General features: G+C 28.6%; 3 protein-coding genes across 5 annotated transcripts; all 3 read right to left on the reverse strand.

The window, feature by feature from the left end:
* Positions 1-295: 295 nt before the first annotated feature.
* Positions 296-3,166, reverse strand: LOC123268539 (B9 domain-containing protein 1). 2 transcript variants are annotated; one of them, XM_044733704.1, is made up of 5 exons: positions 2,961-3,163; positions 2,686-2,797; positions 1,192-1,300; positions 744-862; positions 296-435 (listed from the first exon to the last, which is right to left on the reverse strand). In XM_044733704.1, the coding sequence occupies exons 1-5, from the start codon at positions 3,081-3,083 to the stop codon at positions 323-325; spliced, it is 576 nt and encodes a 191-aa protein (XP_044589639.1). In that variant the 5' UTR covers positions 3,084-3,163; the 3' UTR covers positions 296-322. The 2 variants fall into 2 exon arrangements, with proteins under 2 accessions (XP_044589639.1, XP_044589638.1); XM_044733703.1 differs by lacking the exon at positions 296-435 and having other exon boundaries at positions 594-862; positions 2,961-3,166.
* Positions 3,167-3,301: 135 nt separating this feature from the next.
* Positions 3,302-14,147, reverse strand: LOC123268494 (aconitate hydratase, mitochondrial-like). The gene is made up of 9 exons (XM_044733630.1): positions 13,969-14,147; positions 11,087-11,241; positions 8,549-8,715; positions 7,273-8,028; positions 6,219-6,421; positions 5,860-6,148; positions 5,516-5,789; positions 4,989-5,337; positions 3,302-4,276 (listed from the first exon to the last, which is right to left on the reverse strand). Exons 1-9 carry the CDS (start codon positions 13,999-14,001, stop codon positions 4,136-4,138), a joined length of 2,367 nt encoding a protein of 788 aa, XP_044589565.1. The 5' UTR covers positions 14,002-14,147; the 3' UTR covers positions 3,302-4,135.
* A 637-nt stretch (positions 14,148-14,784) lies between these two features.
* LOC123268510 (BUD13 homolog) lies at positions 14,785-16,550 on the reverse strand. 2 transcript variants are annotated; one of them, XM_044733660.1, is made up of 3 exons: positions 16,404-16,550; positions 15,648-16,202; positions 14,785-15,584 (listed from the first exon to the last, which is right to left on the reverse strand). In XM_044733660.1, exons 1-3 carry the CDS (start codon positions 16,502-16,504, stop codon positions 14,873-14,875), a joined length of 1,368 nt encoding a protein of 455 aa, XP_044589595.1. In that variant the 5' UTR covers positions 16,505-16,550; the 3' UTR covers positions 14,785-14,872. The 2 variants fall into 2 exon arrangements, with proteins under 2 accessions (XP_044589595.1, XP_044589594.1); XM_044733659.1 differs by having other exon boundaries at positions 14,785-16,202; positions 16,404-16,548.
* Between the last annotated feature and the right edge of the window lie 1,066 nt (positions 16,551-17,616).

Genomic DNA, 17,616 nt, shown 5'->3' on the forward strand with positions numbered 1-17,616 from the left:
TAAAAAATAGGGGTGCTTCTTTTTCAGGAAAATTATGGGTGTGATGTACAATTATTATTATTATAATTTTTATTTTATAATAATTTTAATGAAATAATATAAATTTTTCATAACTTTAAAATTTTTCCAGGTCTATTTTTTCCAATTACCAAATTGAGTAGAGAGCAATACCATTATATGCTATAAACTTAAAAAAAATTGAATTTTGGAAAAAAAATAAATTTTATTTTGATTTAATCCTTAAAAACTATAACTTTTATTGTAAATTACTTTGTAAAAAAAAAAATAAAATTAGTATTATATCAAATTATATTTTCAAGTACTATTTACAACTTTTTTTACCCTTATCATTATTGTCATATCCTAATTTATGAAAATCCTTTAACACAACGTTGAAGGATGCAGTTATCGACCCTTGAACTTTCATTCGTGTCACTGAAAAAAAAATTTCAATTTAATTTTAAATAAAAAATAAATTTTTAATTAATAGAGCTATTAGAACTGCAAATTAAAAATCATATTATATATAATACAAATAAATATATTGGAGAAATAAAATTCCAATTATAAGTCAACTCGGTGTATTAATATTGATGAAATAATATTTAACTCCAATTGTTAGTTCCGAGGAAAAAAGCTATCAGAACTAAATGAATGGATAGCATATCTGATAATTTTAAAATTATGTCCGTTTCTTTGCAGTTCTAATATCCAATATCCAATAATTAATAATTCAATATTACGTTCTCGGCCAGAACCGGATGCTAAGATTGATGGTTCAATTAATTCGGGACGTTTACCAGTTATCCATGCAGCGAAATGATGCAACGTTGAGGAAGATTCAGGTACGTATATTGGAATCCTAAATAATAAAATTTTATTGTAATTATTATGGACTAATAAGTACTATTCGGCTGCCCAATTTTAAAACACAGTAACTGCAAAATTTTTATACTTGATTTTTTTTAGTATTGCTAAATTTTTTATAATTTTTAGACCTTAATTTCAAGTAATTTTTCTTAAAAATATTTATGTTCAAGTATTTTCTATTCATAAATCAAATTTTTTATCAATGAGGCGCACAATTTTTTTTTTAATAAGAAAAATTTTAAAAAGTCTTAAAATTGTCAGTTACTTTGTTTTGAAATTGGGCAGCCGTTCTTTACAAATAAACTAAATAAATTACTTTACTTTGATTCTTGGCGACCTGATGAGAAAGGTATATGACAAACTCCGTATCCTCTCACTACATCATGGCCAAAAAAATCTAAGCCGTAAACCGACAGTACTAATTGCGGCCCTAAAATTCAGAATTTTTCTGATAATTTTAATAAAAAAATTTATACGTTTGCAATTTAATACTTGGCAAAAAACCCGTACAAAAAAAAATTTTAGTTCATGATGAATTTCCGGACGAACTTCAGATTGTGAAACAAATATGAATTTCATGATGAAGTTCATGATGAATTTCATCGTGAATTCTAGCTGAATTTCATGATGAATTTGAAACAAATCGTATACGAAACTTAATTTTTTTAATCTGTAAAAAAATATTCGCAGTCAATTATATTGGAATTTTTAGTTTTATTTATACTGACTCGACATTTACGATTCTTAAACTTATATTTGGATAAATTTTTTGAAGTAAAAGTAGACAATATGCAAAATTAAATTTCGATATTCATTATGAATTATTGGTCGAATTTCAGCTGAAGTTGATGATGAATTTGAAACAAATCGTGTATGAAACTTAATTTTTTTAATGAGTATCATATACAATTTGTCTTCAATTCATCATGAAATTCAGCTGGAATTCACCCTGTAATTCATGATGAATTTCGAAATATTATTTTGCATATTGTGTTATTTTACTCCAAAAAATTAATCCAAATAGGAGTTATAGAATCGTAAATGTTGTCAGTATAAATAAAACTAAAAATTCCAATATAATTGACTGCAAATATTTTTTTACAGATTAAAAAAATTAAATTTCATATACGATTTGTTTTAAATTCAGCTGGAATTCACGATGAAATTCATCATGAACTTCATCTGAAATTCACGATGAAATTCATTATGAAATTCATATTTGTTTCACAATCTGAAGTTCATCCGGAAATTCATCATGAACCAAAATTTTTTTTGTACGGGAAAATTAAAAAACTTTAATTAAAGTTAAGTAAATTCTAGAGCACTTGACTAGTAGATCGCTTTAATTTATAAATTTTTTAATTAATTTTCTAGATTATATATACACATTAAATAAAGTTTAAGGAGAGTTTAAATGCTATTAAATGTATTTAAATAAAGTTTTGCAAAAAAAAACTTGACGAATTAACGTAACATTCAAGCATTTGTTAAATAACATGTATAAAACTTTGAGACTTTAATTAAAATTACTCTTGTGATAATTAAATAGCGAAAATAAATTAAAATTACATTTAATTCTCGATTTTTATGCAGTGGAAATAAAAAGATTAAAAATAAATTATATTGTATGTTGTAAGTAAATAATACGCAAAAGCAAAATTTTGATGAGCTTAGTTTTGTTAGTCTTTAGTATTTAATTAAAATTTAATATTAATTCCGTTTGAGCTTCAAAGGGAATTCATTTAAATTTAACTAAACTATTCTAATTTAACTTGAGCATTTTATCTCAATTATTTAATCAAATAAAGATCTTACATCCATGAGGTGTTGTAGATTTAAAAGTTGCGTCTAAAGGAAAATTCCAGGATGTTAGACGCCTGGCATCATTACTGCACTTGCTCATTTGTGTCAAACCTTCTTCAATACCCTGTTATATATTAAAAAAATATATAAAAAAAAGTTAATAAAAAAAATGTAACAAAATATCACTCGATTAAATTTATCTGATAAATTTAATATTATATGATTTATATCTTTAAGTATAAATAAATGTAATAAATAAATAAATAAAAAAAAATTATTTTTCTTACCCCAACAATATTCCATTCCGGTCCAAAGTGATAACCGTATTTACAATATGCATTATCAATCTCGTAAAACTCTCCATATTCAATCGATCCCGTCGCACATAGATAAAATTCTTCATCAGACATTTTTATTTAATTATTTATGTACTCAAAAAAAATAAAAAATGTTCTATAATTAAAAATTATTAATTAAAAAGTTATTAAGGTTGTAAAATTAATTCAAACTACCAACTTGTGCATAAAATGGAAACATTTGTTTTGAAATATCGGTAGCATAGCAACGACCACTGTAACAAATGTAGAGGAGCAGCAGGTGTGAAGAATAATAAAAAAAATTAGTCAAATATTTTCAAACATAATTTTATTTAAAATTAGGAATCGTACAAGAGCATAATTACTCGAGTCGATAAAAGTCTCCTCGTCGTTTACTGATAAATAATGTACAAATTGATTTTTTTAGCTCTATCATTACAACGATGATTTTTTTTTTTTTTTTTTAATTTAAAAACACGAGTTACTGGTATATTTTTTATATACATAATTATACTAACTGCGTTCGGCTCTAATATGATTTAAAATTTAGAAAAAAAAAACAATTTAATATTAACTAATTTTGTAAATATTGGTAACGGGGCGATGTTAAAATTGACCGATATTTACAAACTTTTTTAATAAAAAACTGTTTTTTTATTTTTAAAGTAAATACCAAAAATATGACGAAAAAAAAATACTTGTAAAATTAACACGATATAAATAAGAATGGTCATTAATATTTGAGGTAAGTATTGTCGAATTGATTGCGTTGACATGAAACGATTCATCATTGGTTACCTCAAATTTTTAAATATCACATCCATAATTATTTATATCTTTAATAATAATCTAGAATGTATATTATAAATCAAGCATCATTACAATGCGATTTACAATAAAATTGCATAATTTCATTCATTATTTTCCAATTGTTGACTACGTTCTGGCCTATCGTAGTGTAAATCAACCATATATATAAATATCATCGACTATTGTAAACAAACTGCATTCTTAACAGTATATAATTATTAATTTTTTACAGCTAGATCAGCCTACGCGTAATTATCTGCGTTAATAATTTTTTGCAAAGATGTTAGCATTCAGTTTTGAGCACATTGAGAATAATTGTTGTGTTTATTAAATCATTAATGGCCTGATGCGATTTCCTTCATACGGTTTAATGCTGATCCGGCTTTGAACCAACCGATTTGCTGTTCATTCAAGGTGTGGTTTAGCGTAATCGTATCTACTTTGCCGTCTTTGTGTTTGATTTCGGCTTTTAAAGGCTGTAACAACAGATAATTATTATTAATGTGTAGAAATAATAATTTTATAGTTACCCCCACGCAAAAAATTTATAAATTCCGATAAAGAAAATATAAAAAAAATTTTAATTAATATATATTTAATATTTAGATTGGCCTGAAGATGTAAAATAAAATTTATAAATAGAATATATAAAAAATTTATAAATTTTCACAATCAGATAATTCATAATTATGCAATTTATCTACAAGAATTTCATTGTAAGAGTATAAAATTTAATTGATAAATTTTTTATGTATTTTAGTTGATAAATTCTATTTTATACATTTGAGCCAATCTAAATATTTTAAATATATACAATTAGATAAATATTTTTTTTTAGATATTTTCTATATCCAAAATTGTAAATTTTTTTCGTGGGGGTATATGTATATACACTGAATCCCGGAAAAAGTAGACCCGGAAAATTTTTTTTTTTTTTTTGTAACAAAAAATAAAGCGATCATTCTGGGGGTGCTTATTTTTCAAGAAAATTGTGGGTGTGATATTTTATAATATAAAATTTTTGTATTACTAAAGTGTACATAGCCGATTGGCGTTTAAGTATATAAATAAATAATAATTTTAATGAAATAATATGAATTTTTCATAACTTTGAAATTTTTTCCTGGTCTATTTTTTCCGGTTTATTTTTTCCGATTACTAAATACACTTTGTTAAACTAATACTTACTTTTCCTGGTGCAAGGTCTTTCAAACCAAGAATACTGATTTTGTCAGTTGGTTGAATTTTATCGTAATCACTGGCATTGGCGAAAGTTAATGGCAAAACACCTTGTTTTTTAAGATTGGTTTCGTGGATACGGGCGAAGCTTTTAACAATAATTGCACGACCACCAAGGTGACGAGGTTCAAGAGCAGCGTGCTCTCGAGATGATCCCTCTCCGTAGTTTTCGTCACCAACAGCTACCCATCTTATACCGTTCTTCTTGTAATGCCGAGCGACGTCAGGAACGCCTCCCCATTCACCATTCAGTTGATTTTTGATTTTGTTTACCTCATTATTTTCAGAGTTGACTGCACTAAAATTAACAAATATATTAACTAAATTATTTCCTTTAATTAATGTCTAAGAGAAAAGTATTTAAAAAAATTATTCAATTAAAGAAAATTAGATTAAATAAATATCAAAACTAGAAAAAAAAAAAAGTTAAAATTTTATTCAAAGAAAGAAATAAAATTTTTTATGTAATAAATTACCCGATGAACATGTTGTTTGAGATATTGTCAAGATGACCACGGTATTTTAGCCAAGGTCCAGCTGCAGAGATGTGATCGGTGGTACACTTTCCTTTTACTTTGATAAGAACAGTTAGATCGGTAAGATCTTTACCGTCCCATTTGTCGAATGGTTCTAATAATTGCAATCGCTGAGATTTTGGATCAACATTGACTTTAACTTTGCTGCCGTCAGCTGGTGGAGCGTCGTAAGTCTCCATACCAGGGTCAAATCCACGAGAAGGAAGTTCATCCCCTTAAAAAAAATATAAATTACAATATCTAGGAAATAAAAAAAATTTATTTATAAAATTTTATCGAATTACCGAATGGGTTGTCCAAAAGGAATTCTTTTCCGTCTGCGCCTTTGAGTTTATCAGTAAGAGGATTGAAATCAAGACGTCCAGCGATTGAAAGAGCTGTTACTAGCTCAGGACTTGTGACGAAAGCATGAGTTGATGGATTGGCGTCGTTACGACCAGTGAAGTTACGATTGTAAGATGTAACAATTGTGTTTTTGTCGCCTTTCTTGATGTCTTGACGGTCCCATTGACCAATGCACGGTCCACACGCGTTAGCTAATACAATACCACCAAATTCGCGAAGTGTTTGAGCCTAAAAAGTCATTATTGTTACTTTATAATTTAAATTTAGTATTAAATTGATTAAAAAATAAAATACGTACAATACCGTCGCGCTCAATAGTGGCTCGAATTTGTTCTGATCCTGGTGTTACATTGAATGTTGACTTTGACTTGATACCGTGCTTAAGAGCTTGTTTAGCGATATTAGCGCACCGTCCCATGTCTTCGTAAGAGCTGTTCGTGCATGATCCAATCAAACCAACCTTGACTTCATTAGGCCATCCATTTTTCTTGGCAACTTCACCTAATGATAAAAAAAATATGATTAGCAATACTTATCTATATTATTAAGAGAATAAGCAAAATTTTATGGTCAATGTATTTATATTATAAAATGGGTTTTTAGGGTTAAATTTGGTATCATTAGAAAGGTCTTGGAGTTGTGCTTTTTCAAGGTTTCATATCAATCTCATCAATAGTCAATTTATGATGATAAGTATTTAGGCTGCATTCGAAAATTCTCTATCTCTAAATACATAATTAAGAAATGACATTGTATCTTGTAAACTATTGACATTTTTAAAGATATAAGCTCATCCCGATGTTACACTCATCGAGACCTTTCATTTGAATACCCACATCAATTTTTCATATATTTTATATATTATATATATTTATATATGAAAAATATATCAAAATGCATGTGGGTACTCAAATGAAAGCTCTCGATGAGAGTAACATCGGGATGAGCTTATATCTTTAAAAATGTCAATAATTATGAAATGACCTTGTATCTTGTGAATTATTAACATTTTTAAAGATATAAGCTCATCCCGATGTTACACTCATCGAGACCATTCATTTGAGTACCCACATCAATTTTTCATATATTTATATATATATATTATATATATGTATATATGAAAAATATATCAAAATGCATGTGGGTACTCAAATGAAAGCTCTTGATGAGTGTAACATCGGGATGAGCTTATATCTTTAAAAACGTCAATAGTTAAAAAATTACAGTGCAATTTAACAAGTCATTATTTAACAAAGCAAAATTTGATTTATTTATAGTTCACAAGCCACGGCAGTCACATAGTAACTACAAGGTTGCTAGTAAATTTGAATGCTTTTAAATAAATAATTTACCTAGCTTAGAAATAGGGTGAGCAAGATCTGGAGTGAATGGCCCATTGACATGTGGCTCAAGAGTAGACAGGTCCAGCTCAATAACTTGATCGTATTTAGCATTGGCATCAGCAGTCAACAGACTAGTTCTAAACATGTCAGCAGAAGCAGCAATGTCAGCACGGTCTGTTGCTTTCAAGTAATCTTGCATGCGGTAATTGTACGGGAAAACAGATGTAGTTGCACCAATTTCAGCACCCATGTTACAGATTGTTGCCATTCCCGTACAACTGATACTGTCGACTCCCGGGCCAAAGTATTCAACGATAGCACCAGTACCTCCTTTGACCGTAAGAATACCCGCGACTTTTAGAATGATATCTTTCGGGCTCGTCCAGCCTTTAAGTTCTCCGGTCAATTTAACTCCAATGACCTTGGGACACTTAAGTTCCCATGGGATGTTTGCCATAACATCAACAGCATCAGCACCACCGACACCAATGCAAAGACCACCAAGACCTCCTCCGTTTGGCGTGTGAGAATCAGTACCAATCATCAGCAAACCGGGGAAAGCATAGTTCTCCAAGATAATTTGATGAATAATTCCTGATCCAGGATTCCAGAAGCCTACTCCGTATTTAGCTCCAGCTGTTTGCAAGAAGTTGTATACTTCTTTATTTAGATCTTTAGCACGGCTCAAATCTTTGTCTCCTCCTATTTGGGCTTCAATCAAGTGGTCACAGTGAATTGTTGATGGAACAGCTACTTTTGGTAATCCTAGATACAAAAATAAATTTTATCAATAATTGTTTAATCAGGTCCAAGGGAATATATAATTATAATAATCAGGTTGATCAGACCACAAACGCAATGTTGACAATTAATTCACTTTATTGCTACGTTTCGTCGGACATCCCGACTTCTTCAGGCAATCTACAAAAATACATACATCAAATAAATAAATTATACTCCAATATAACATTTTGAATATACAATTTGTCAATTAAGTCATTAAATTCCATTGTTACAATTTAATAACTTATTTAACAATTTGTGTATTCGCTATATTATATTGGAGTATAATTTATTTATTTGATGTATGTATTTTTATAAATTGCCTGAAGAAGTCGAAATGTCCGACGAAACATAGCAATAAAGTGAATTAATTGTCAACATTGCGTTTGTGGTTTGATCAACCTGATTATTATAATTAAAATAAATTTTGTAAAAAATTAATAGACATTACATTTTTGATAGTTTTTAATTTAATAATAAATTGAGAGTGATTAGAGCATACCGGAACTTATGAATTGTAACATAGCCATTTGAGCTGTAGCATCTTGCATGGCAACACGATCTGGTCGAAGTCGGAGATAGCTGGTTCCTCGTACTATTTCTTGCTTATCAGGTTCATCCAAATGGGAATATAATACTTTTTCTGAGAGAGTCAATGGGCGACCAAGACTGTGCACAAAGATAATGTAAATAAATACCATTAATATTATGATACTGACATCAGCAGACATTTAACAATTTTTTTATTTGTATAAAAAACTAGCGGACCCGACAGACGTCCTGTACATACGTCTTGAATTTAGAAATTCCGGGAATGAGCTTATATAGTTAAAAACATCATTAGTTAACAAAATGTAATAGTTATTCATTAATTATTAACATTTTCGTAAATATAAGTTCATTCTGATGTTATACTCATCGAGACCTTTTATTTGAGTACCCACATGAATTTTTTTATATATATTATTAGGGCCGAGAATTTAGTTTTTTTAAAAGAGAGAGACAGAAGATAGGTGTAGCCAAGTGTTCTGATTCGTCGTAATAAATTCATTGTTTTTTGTTTTTCGCAATCAAGTGAAGACAGCAGCTTGAAGAAAAAATAAAAATTAGATTGCTAATCCAACATGAAAATATGATAAATATGTCAAAAAAAATAGGTTGGTTTGCAAATGTAAAGATGCTTGGAGACAAATACAAGTCTGTAATGCTCAGATAAATAAAGAAGAGAATTTGAAGCACAGTGTTGGGACTAAAATGTTCGATAAAATTAATTTAAAGTGAACAGTGACAAGCTGGCAATTTCGCTGAAGATCGCGTAAAGGAATTGCTCCCGGTCTCACTGGTAATTTTGCTGGAGATCACACTGACGTTCTTTTTAAAGGTATCGCTAGAACTCTTGCTGACAGTCTCGCTGGAGATCACGCTGACGGTTATTCTAGAGGTCTCGCTGACGGTCTCACTGGAGGTCGTTTTGCTGGAAGTTGTGCTAATGGTATTGCTGCCGGTCTCGCTTGGTGATTTTGCTGGCGATCGCGCTGACGGTCACGCTGGAGATCACGCTGACGGTCTCGCTGGAGATTACACTGACGGTCTTTCTAAAGATCACACTGACGGTCTTTCTGGAGATCACGCTGACGATCTCGCTGGAGATCACGCTGACGATCTTTATGGAGGTCTCGCTGGTGATTTCCAGCGAGACTTCCAGAAAGACCGTCAGCGTGATCACCAGCGAGACCTCCAGAAAGATCGTCAGCGTGATTCCAGCAAGATCGTCAGCGTTATCTCCAACGAGACTTTTAGAAAGACAGTCAGCGTGATCACCAGCGAGACCTCTAGAAAGATCGTCAGCGTGATCTCCAGCGAGATCGTGAGCGTGATCTCCAGCGAGACTCTCAAAAAAACCGTCAGCGTGGTCACCAGCGAGACCTTTAGAAAAACCGTCAGCGTGATCTCCAGCGATACCATCACCGTGATCGCCATCAAAATTACCAGCGAAACTCCTAGCAATACCATCAGCTCGATCTCCAGCAAGATCTTTAGCGAGACCGTCAGCGAGACCTCTAAAAAGACCGTCAGCGTGATTTCCAGCAAGACCATCGGCAAGAGTTCTAGCGAGACCTCCAGTGAGACCTTCAAAAAGACCGTCAGTGCGATCCCCAGCAAAATTACCAGTGAGGCCGGGACCAATTCTTTTACGCGATCTTGAGCAAAATCGCCAGCTTGTTTACTGTTCTCTTTAAATTAATTTCATTAAACATTTTAGTCACAACACTGTGCTTCAAATTCTCTTCTTTATTTATCTGAGCAGTACAGACTTGTATTTGTTTACAAGCACCTTTACATCTGAAAACCAACCTGTTTTTTTTGACATATTTTTCATATTTTCATGTTGGATTAGCAATCTAATTTTTATTTTTCTTCAAGCTGCTGTCTTCACTTGATTGCGAAAAACAAAAAACAATTAATTTATTATGACCAATCAGAACGCTTGGCTACACCTATCTTTTGTCTCTCTCTTTTAAAAAAACTAAATTCTCGGCCCTATATATTATATATCTTATATACATGATATTTATAAAATATATAAAAAATGCATGTGGGTACTTAAATGAAAGGTCTCGATGAGTGTAACATCGGAATGAGCTTATATCGTTAAAAACATCATTATTTAACAAAATATAATAGTCATTCGTTAATTACTAACATTTTATAACATTTTTCTAACATTTACTAACATTTTCAAAAATTTCATTAAAATCTGTTCAGCCGTTTAGGAGGAGTTCAGTGACAAACACACACATAGAAAAAATATATATATATAAAGATTAATTAAAAAAAAATATTTTTTAAAAGTTTGCACTTGTAATTATTTTTATTTTCTAGATGTTGAATTTTTTTATTAAAATTTTTTCATAGAAATTTAGTTGTAAAATTAAAAAAAATTGATAGATGTGTGTTAATTTCAGTATTATTTAATATTACTAAGATATTAATGTTATTATAGAGATATTTTTTTTTTTTAAACTGAATGAATAATTACCGTTTCTTTACGACTTTCAAATTTTCGCTCAACTTGTCGTACGGAAGGTAGGTTGTTTGATCGAACTTTGACATTGCTACCCTTGCCGCAGCAAAACTCAATGGACTTAGACTGAAACATCTTTGCTGGATATCAGGTGTTAATCCACACAGTTTCTGTGAAATAATAAATTTTAATAAATGCATCAATTCAACTGAGTCACCAAAAAATTAATGACACTGAAGTTGACAGACATTAAAAATTTTTTTAGAATTTTATAGCAATTAAATTATTATCAAAAATAAATTAATTAAAAAGTTCCACAAGTGAAAATTGATATAAATTATAACGTTAAAGTTAGCAATCACTTAAAAATTTTTTAATTTTATTTATCAAAAAAATTTATTTCAAAAAATTATTTTTAAAAAAATGCATTTTTTATTTTTTAAAATTTCTACATGTCAATTTTTTTTTTTACCATAATTTACTTGTTATAAAATTTTTAAAATTATTAAATATATGCTAAATTAATTTTAATATAAAAATGACAAGTGAAAATTTTGAGAAGCATTTTTTTACTGTAATTAATTTGTCAAAAAAATTTTAAAATTAACAGCTGACAAGTAACTTCACTATTATAAAAATTAACATAATAAAGTAACAATTTTTTTTTATATTTATAATCACGAAAATTTATAGTCAGCATTTTTATTTATTATGCGCATCAAAACATTGAGATTAAAAATTATAATTGCGCAAGTGGTGTCAAAATAATAATAGTAAAAAAAATAAATGACATTTCAAGTAACAAGAATCAATAGAAAAAAATATAGTTAGTTATAATTTATAATAAAAATAACTTTTAATATAATTAGTCAATTATTTTATAAATAAATTAAATGCGTCGTATTTTTATTTACAAAAATAAATTCAACTGACTGTATAATTGTTGTCAACAGATATTACAAAAAGTAATTGAATATAACTTTTTTTTTCATACTTGCTAAAATGAAATTAAAGTGTAATATATTTTATCAGGACACTTAAAAAACAAAATGTTTTATCTTTGTGATTTATTATATATTATCTATTTTTATATAAATATTATATATATTATCTCATTATCAATATTATTTGATGTTTACAAAAATACGCTTAGTTGTTTATACACGGAAAAAAGTAAACTGTAATAAATAACAGTCGATTTATAATAAGTAATGATCAACTGCTAAAAATTATCATTTCAAACAGTAAAATCGTGATTTTACTATTCACATTATAATATTTACAATTTAAACGTTACAATTTACTCTTTACATGGAAGAAAATACTATCTCAAACAGTAATTTATTTATTTATTTATTTTAACAGGACATTGAACCCTACAGCAATGCCAATAATTGGGTTCCATAGAAAAGAAATGAATATAACAATTGTTTTATTATAGTAAAGCTTAAATATAAAATTAATAGTAGTAAGTCTATGCTTTATCTGATAAATTGATCATATATTATTTGATAGTAATTAACAATTAGATAGGATGCACTAAGTCAGTAAGTAATATTCGCTATGTAAATGTCTAAAATGTTAAAGTATAATAATTAAAAATTCAGACTTTGATATTTATCATTTCGTACCTAAAAAATGATATTATGATATGTAAAAAGTATAAAATAAAGTTAGTAAATTTCTAATACAAGCAACGTCAATATTTACAAAGTAAAATGGTAAATTTTAAACGCAACGCTAAAAAATCAGACTGTAATTATTGACTTGCTTGGACTGGTAAAATGTATATTTTAAAAGTATAATTTTTACTGTTTCAAATGTTAAATTCTCCCAGAGTGAGACCTCCTTCTCTTTCATCTGAGTTTCCCTTCTCCTCATAATATGGACTATATATTGAAATGACAATTTTTACTGTTTGAAACTAATTTTTTAAGATGAAAGAGTCGTTATTTACTATAGTGACAGCTACTAATCACTTATTTTAGATATTAAATTATAAATTGTGGGTTTTATACTTTCTACATTAAGTTCTGTAATATTTACATTTTTGCCACCCCGATGTCCGCTTTACTGTTTGAAACTATAAAAATTAACAGGAATCCGAATGAATATTACAGTTTACTTTTTTCCGTGTATATGTTTAATAAAATGGAGTAATTACTTGAATATTTGCTTGAGATATACGCGTAAATTTGATTAAGTATTTAGAATTCAAATATTTGTTTTAATTATAATGAAAAAAATATTATTAGGGGAAAAACTATATAATAAATGACAATGTAAATTGATACATATAAATTGACAGTAACAAGTATAAAATACAGGAGTAATGCATTACATGCGCACTTTACATTGTGAGCATAACCTTATATCCTAAAGATTCGTACTCTGCAATATATATGCAGAACATTGAGTTATGTAAGCTTTTAAAAATATTTTTCTATTACGAGATGAACATATTTTTATTGCAAGGATACCGCTGATTAAATAGTACATATCTTCCAAATAATATTCATCCGTTAAAATAAAAATAAGCCAACATAGAAAAAAAAAGTGACATGTTTCAAATGACATTTAAACGTTTGAATATTTTTTACGGACTTGGAATATAAAATTTATAAATTAATATATAAAAAATGAATAAAATTACAACTAAAAAATAAAAACCTGATTGACCTTATTTTTAAATAAAATCATTTATTTTTGACACATATTGAGGTCAAGAATATAATCATAAATTTACTCTAAGATAATCTGTATCATTGAGAAAATTAAGACAGATTAATATTGGAGTTATATGAATTATGATATGATTATAAAAGAAAGTATGTAATATATCATGTGACGTACAATAAAAAATAAAAACGTTATAATTAAAAAGAATAATCGCCTACCTGCGCCCGAAAAATTCTCGTGCAGTAAGACATTGTTGGAGAATTTGGGTCTTGAAAGACGACACAATTTAATACAAATTAAAAGTTAAAGCGCACGCGCTTATATTATATTTTTATTTTAAATATATTATCTCTAGTATGGCAGTCCTTCTCAAACTGGCCACCAGAGAACTGAAGTAAACTGAAGAACTAAATAGAAGTTGACCTATCAATTCTGAATCTTCTCAACACGCATGCGCTCTTATGTAATATCGTTTTTTACTCTGCCAGCTCTGTCACATAATGCTTTATTAACAAAAAAAATCAATTTCTGGAAATGTACTGCTGCGCTAAACAATTTTCCGTTTTTATAAAAATCAATATTAATTTAGCAGATATTTAATAATTTAAAAATTGTTTTGACAAATAAATTGTAAAAAAAAATATAATAAAAAATTGACATGTAGAAATTTAAAAAAATAAAAAATGCAATTTTTTTAAAATAATTTTTCGGCACAAATTTATCTAAAAAAACTAAAAAATAATTAAGTAACTGCTAAATTTAATGATGAAAATTAATTTAGCAGACATTTTATAATTTTAAGAATTTTTTTAACAAATAAATAATGTCAAAAAAAAATGAGAAAAAAAATTGACATTTAGAAACTTAAAAAAATAAAAAATCCAATTTTTTAGAAATTATTTTTCGGAGCAAATTTATTTATTAAAAAAAATTTTTAAATTGTCAAGCGACTCCTAACTTTAAAGTCATAATTTAATGTCATTCCGTTTTTGTCAAATGCATTTAAAAAATTTTTTACTTTAAAACAATTAACATTTTTCTTTTTATTTTATTTATAACTCATAAAAAATATTTACATTTAAATATTAAAAAATATTTCAATCCATAAAACCAAAAAAATTTTTACATATCCGAAGTACTCCATTTGTAAGCTTCTTCTTGAATAGCAGCACGAGCATTCTTCGCTTCGAACCATTTCTTTTCATAACCATTACTCCTATCAACGCCATCCCAACGATGTCCTGGTTTAATACCAAACCGATTAGGCATAGAAGCATTTTGATAAATCGGTTTGGGTTTTTTATCTTTGGCAAACTGTCGAAGAGGGTCTTCAAATTCATGCTGAATTGATCGCAGGTGAGCATCAAGGTCAGCATCATCAGCATACCTAGCCAATGGCTTGCTCATTTCATACAAGTCTTGTTTTAGTTTCTCAGCTCGGTCATCAACTTGCTTGAGTCCTCGGCCCCACTTGGCATATTTGTCATCAATTTCTTTCTGCCGCTTCTCTTTTTCAAGACGTTCTAACTCTTCAGCTGCTAAATCACGTCGTTTACCAGTTCTCCTATCTCTCATGACTGCAGCTTGTCCAAATCCACTAACTTCAGCACTCAAACTGTTGAACATTTCCTTTTCTCTTTGCCTGTGAGCTTCTGTTTCTTCGCGCAATGCATCAGCATTTTGTAAACCAGCGGTTTTACCATCCAAAGTCTTTTTAAGTCGACCATTAGTCTCTGGACTTCTGTCTGGAGATCTGTCTGAATTACTAGCCCATCTTGAACGTTTGCGGCCATTATGAGATTTGCTGGACTCCCGTGAATGGTGCTTAGATTTTCTTGGAGGACCCAAATCGGAATCTGAACCACGCCTTGACTCTCGTGAATGATTTTTAGACTTCCTTGGAGGGCTCAAATCTGAATCCGAATCACGTCTTGTTTTCCGTGACTCACGTGAGTGGTGCTTAGATTTCCGGGGAGGGCTCAAGTTCATGTCCGAATTATACCTTGAGTTTTGATGTTTACTTTTTTTATCTCTGGATTTTTTCGATGCTCTTGGCGGGCTTAAATCGGAATCTGAGCTCACTCGCTGCGATGATTTGTTGGAATTTTTACGTTTTTCTGATATTCTAGGTGGACTTATATCAGAAGAATATCTTTTAGATTTAAGTAATCGTCTTTCATTTTTATAATTGAACTCTGATTCACTATAAGCTGATAATTTGTTAAAATTATTATTATCAATATTATTATGAGTTGAATTTACTGTCACATTTCCCTCGCCGTCGTCAGCTATAATTTTCCACTTTTTTCTATCACCAAAGTCAACTGGTCCACGTTCATCAATAACTCCGACAATAATTGGCGCATCTTCTGTTGCATTGATGATGTCGAATTCAGCATCGTCCATTGGACGTATATTGTCGAGGTTGATGTCATCATCAATGATTTGGACTCTACAAAATAAAAAAAAAATAATATAATTAAAATTTTTAAAAATAATTTTACACCAAAAATATAAAATTCAGATTAAGTAATATGAATATTTAGCAATAACATTGAATGTTGACGTTTTCGAAACGTTGAAAAAATAAACATAACCTTAGTCAAGATAATGATAAAAATATCTGTTATTGAAAAATAAACCAAAAACTTACGTTGGATTTTTAATCTTCTTTTTTTTTATTTTCTTTTTTTTATCACCACCACTGAGATATTTTTTTAAATATTCCTTCTGACTTAATTTTTTAGATTCCATATTAATAACTAAATAATAATTTATAAAAATATACACAGTAAGTATTGAGCACTTGAACAGTAATGTTATGAATTGCCTAATTACCACCCTATATAGAGCCAAATTCGCTCGTTTAAGAACAAGGTGGCGGTAGTGTCGTTTTACCACTCCTCTTTGAAAATGCGCGCGTTTTTTTTTAAAGCTACAGCTGAAATCCAATACATTACTCAAACTAAAGTAGTCTTCAATGAAATTAGCTCATCAATTGATAAACAACTATTTTGTTCACAGACTGCGAGTATACTTCCTTCATTATCGAGTCAATATTCTTAAACGTCAATTTAATCACGTTATCAAATTACACTAATTGTTATTGTTGTAAATAATATTTAAAGCAAATGATTACAAATAATAATTATTTGAACTATTCTTAACAATTAATTATTTTATAATCATATTCTATAACATTATTATTATTATTATTATTATTATTATTATTATTATTATTATTATTAGCATTATCATCATTAATATTATTAACTGGGTTGTTAAATTTATTTTTTTTATTTTTAAAATTGAATGTTATTATGAAACTTACATTAGTCGACAGCGAAAAATTTTTATTTTTTTTTATTAATTGAATTAGCAATAAAAAAATTTTTTTAAAAAGTAGCACGTATAGTTTTTCAAATTTTTTACATGTGCAATTTTGTTTTTTAATTTTTTTGTAATTATTTTATTAATAAAAAAAAATTCTAAAAATTGTCAGCTGTCTGCTAATTTTATTTTCATAATATTTTTTATTGATTTTTATTTATTTAAAACAATCAGATAATAATAATAATAATAATAATAATAATAATAATAATAATATTTATAGTTATTTTAGGTATTATGAAACTAGTTCAAATTTCAGCTGTAACTGACTTGACAGGCGCGTCATTTGGCTAGAGATTAAACGACAAGAGGTTCATGGTTCGAATTTCTAGACATTTTTTTTTTATTTAATTCGAATATTCAACATCAATAAATATAAAAAAAAAACCCATGCTCCCACTATATCTCTGATTGAAGCTAATCTTCCTGGTTTTGAGATTAAAAAATTGTTGACGCTGAAAATAGCGATGACCTTT

This window comes from Cotesia glomerata, linkage group LG7, assembly GCF_020080835.1.
Source record: "Cotesia glomerata isolate CgM1 linkage group LG7, MPM_Cglom_v2.3, whole genome shotgun sequence".
Taxonomy (NCBI): Eukaryota; Metazoa; Arthropoda; class Insecta; order Hymenoptera; family Braconidae; genus Cotesia; species Cotesia glomerata.

Bases quoted from the DNA above. Each gene is read 5' to 3' on its own strand.
- LOC123268539 (XM_044733703.1), bottom strand. From the start codon at position 3,083: ATGTCTGATGAAGAATTTTATCTATGTGCGACGGGATCGATTGAATAT. The intron at 2,798-2,960 runs GTAAGAAAAATA...AATATATAACAG, and splicing joins CGGAATGGAATATTGTTGGG to GGTATTGAAGAAGGTTTGAC. The intron at 1,301-2,685 runs GTAAGATCTTTA...TCTGAATTTTAG, and splicing joins ATCTACAACACCTCATGGAT to GGCCGCAATTAGTACTGTCG.
- LOC123268494 (XM_044733630.1), bottom strand. From the start codon at position 14,001: ATGTCTTACTGCACGAGAATTTTTCGGGCGCAG. The intron at 5,790-5,859 runs GTAATTCGATAA...ATTTTTTTTAAG, and splicing joins CCTTTTGGACAACCCATTCG to GGGATGAACTTCCTTCTCGT. The intron at 4,277-4,988 runs GTAAGTATTAGT...CTGTTGTTACAG, and splicing joins AAGACCTTGCACCAGGAAAA to CCTTTAAAAGCCGAAATCAA.
- LOC123268510 (XM_044733659.1), bottom strand. From the start codon at position 16,504: ATGGAATCTAAAAAATTAAGTCAGAAGGAATATTTAAAAAAATATCTC. The intron at 16,203-16,403 runs GTAAGTTTTTGG...TTTATTTTGTAG, and splicing joins AAGAAGATTAAAAATCCAAC to AGTCCAAATCATTGATGATG.